Source organism: Trachymyrmex cornetzi, unplaced genomic scaffold (assembly GCF_001594075.2).
Source record: "Trachymyrmex cornetzi isolate Tcor2-1 unplaced genomic scaffold, Tcor1.1 scaffold12, whole genome shotgun sequence".
NCBI classification, from domain to species: Eukaryota; Metazoa; Arthropoda; class Insecta; order Hymenoptera; family Formicidae; genus Trachymyrmex; species Trachymyrmex cornetzi.
The window spans coordinates 25467-27915 of NW_017295761.1; the positions used below are offsets into that span (position 1 = coordinate 25467).

The 2449-nt window shown below is 33.9% G+C and overlaps 1 protein-coding gene across 1 annotated transcript in view; it reads left to right on the top strand.

Moving 5' to 3' along the window:
* Positions 1-354: 354 nt before the first annotated feature.
* LOC108766946 (protein bark beetle) overlaps positions 355-2449 on the top strand; it is a 9442-nt gene continuing 7347 nt past the window's right edge. The window contains exons 1-5 of the mRNA XM_018516538.1: positions 355-499; positions 556-786; positions 937-1062; positions 1138-1396; positions 1513-1714. Coding sequence (XP_018372040.1) covers positions 593-786; positions 937-1062; positions 1138-1396; positions 1513-1714 — 781 coding nt within the window. The 5' untranslated portion in view covers positions 355-499; positions 556-592. The remainder of the gene's footprint in view (positions 500-555; positions 787-936; positions 1063-1137; positions 1397-1512; positions 1715-2449) is intronic.

Here is a 2449-nt window from a genome sequence, read left to right on the forward strand (position 1 = left end):
GACACCCGAGATCAAATTAATGGTACTTTATATCCCCCTCCGAACCATATAGCTTTTATCTGAAACATTTTTCCATATTTTCCATATTTTTCAAGATATTTGCCTCTGTTAAAATTAAAATGAATCATCTGATACTTGATATATCGATATACATATTATATATACACACACTCGTCAACAAAATTATCACAACATAAATTTATACCAAAATTTTGCATAACTTTACGTAAGTATACATAACTCTGTGAAAAATCTTGAGATAATGTTGTTGACGAGTGTGTGTGTATAGATAGTGTATGTAAAAATAGGCATGATTAATTTATAACGTTCTCAAAACATGATGAGATATCTAATCATTTAAAACCGTGTTCTAGAACAATTTAGTACAACGAAATCAAGGCGGTCTTACAATTCGTGCCGATTCGAGCGGTACGGCAACGTCCCTCAAGGGATGGATTCATAATAATCTCTTCACAGAAAACTTCAATAAACCTGCACTGTAAGTACAGTGTTATAATGTTTATAAAAATCAGTAGTGACGCTGTGGATCTTCAGGTTCGTTGAGGGTCGTCAGAGTAGTCCTTATCAACAGATGACTATATTCAGAAATTATTTCACCAAGAATAACGCTCCGTATGACAATAACATCATTTTGAAGCAAGTGGTCAGCAACGTGACATTCAATTACTTGCATGGAAACCTTGGTATGCATTTATTGGAGATTTCGGGATTCGAAAAGGTCCGTTCACAATTCTATCAAAGCACATCTCACAACGGCTTCTACAAGTGAGCTACTCGTTTATTTTTTTATGTCTTCCTGCTTTACGTTTCTTTATCGTTTATCCTTATTTTTACGTGCGAAAGCTATTTATGTTATAGAATATTATAAAATTATTTAAGTGCAATCGGAAAAAATGAATATTTATAACTTTGTAGAAACTACGCAGTCGATCGTGAAGGCCGCAGCACTATTATTGCTGGTACACCCGGTCAGCAATATGTTGATAATGTGTTTTTTAATCCCGACAACGATTATGAAATGCAAACGACGAACAAATCTCAGTAAGACAAAACAAAAGAATTTAATCGCAAGATAATTAATTAAAAATTTTAACATTTATTAAACAAATTATTTAGACAGCTGGAAATTTGGAGATCTCACATAGACGCGCGGCACAATTGGTGGGGTTACAATGAAACCTTAGCGGTGGCTGGACGCATCAGAGACCGTGAAGATTCATTTGAGCTGTTACAGGTAGATTATCAGCCTTTCCATATGAATAATAAATCGGTATTAAGTGGCAAGTGTCCACCCGCCTGGGATCTCGTTGGTGACACGTGTTACATATTGATCGGCGCACCGATGGACTTTTATAATGCGCGAGACTTTTGCAGGGTGAGTTATTCTAACTAGATGTATGATATTTAATCTGTGTCTCTCAATATCTTGTATTTAGTCTCTCATGGTTCTTTATTTCATATTATTTGTTAAATTGTCTTTCTTTTACGCAGTCGGCAAATGCGTCGATGCCATTCATCATGGGAGATTATCTGGAACTCTGGAAGTTCGCGCGTAAGCAACAGGAGCGATTCGATTATTCAGAGCGTGTATGGGTGCAACAATTAGAACGCGTGGATCAATGCACGATGTTTACATATCAGACCATTGAGATTGATCATTGTGCGCAACCCAATTTGTTTATTTGTGAAATCGGTATGCAGAATATCATAACGATCCAACTAATACTTTAATAAATATTTCCGAAATATTTATAAAATGTTTCTAAAGTCTCCCAAAGTAACATTTAAAAAATATTCCAGTATCTATATCCTAAAATATTTTCAGTTGTCTAAATAAGCGATTCGTTTAATGAATATTAAAATCTTTAATTATATCTTGCAATCAAGTTTGTTTTGACTTATCGGGATTTATTCGTCATTTGCAAAATATAAAAACAATATTCAAATAATTATAAAATATATACCATTCACATATCGTTACATATTCGGAGAATATTCCGTGTATGTATATATATGTATATACATATCTATATATACAGGGTGTCCCATTTTAAATGATTCAGCCAAATATCTCGAAAACTAAACCCAGTAGACAAAAATGTTTCAGACAAAAGTTGTTTGACTCGAAGGGGGACATAAGATGGTGCCATCGATTTGACCTTGGATAGTCCTCTGAAAGTCACATGAAGGTCACCTTTAATTTTTTAAATAGAACCTCTTATTTCTTATTACACATTCTTACAGCTCATCTCGAGAGCTTTCCAAAACACTATAATTAAGTCACTTTTCGTTAAGTACTAGTTAAGTTATAACAGTGAAAAAGAATAAATATCATCTAAACTTTAGGGAATAAATATTAATATTTCAAAAAATGTGTGTGTGTGTGTGTGTGTGTGTGTGTGTGTGTGTGTGTGTGTGTGTGTGTGTG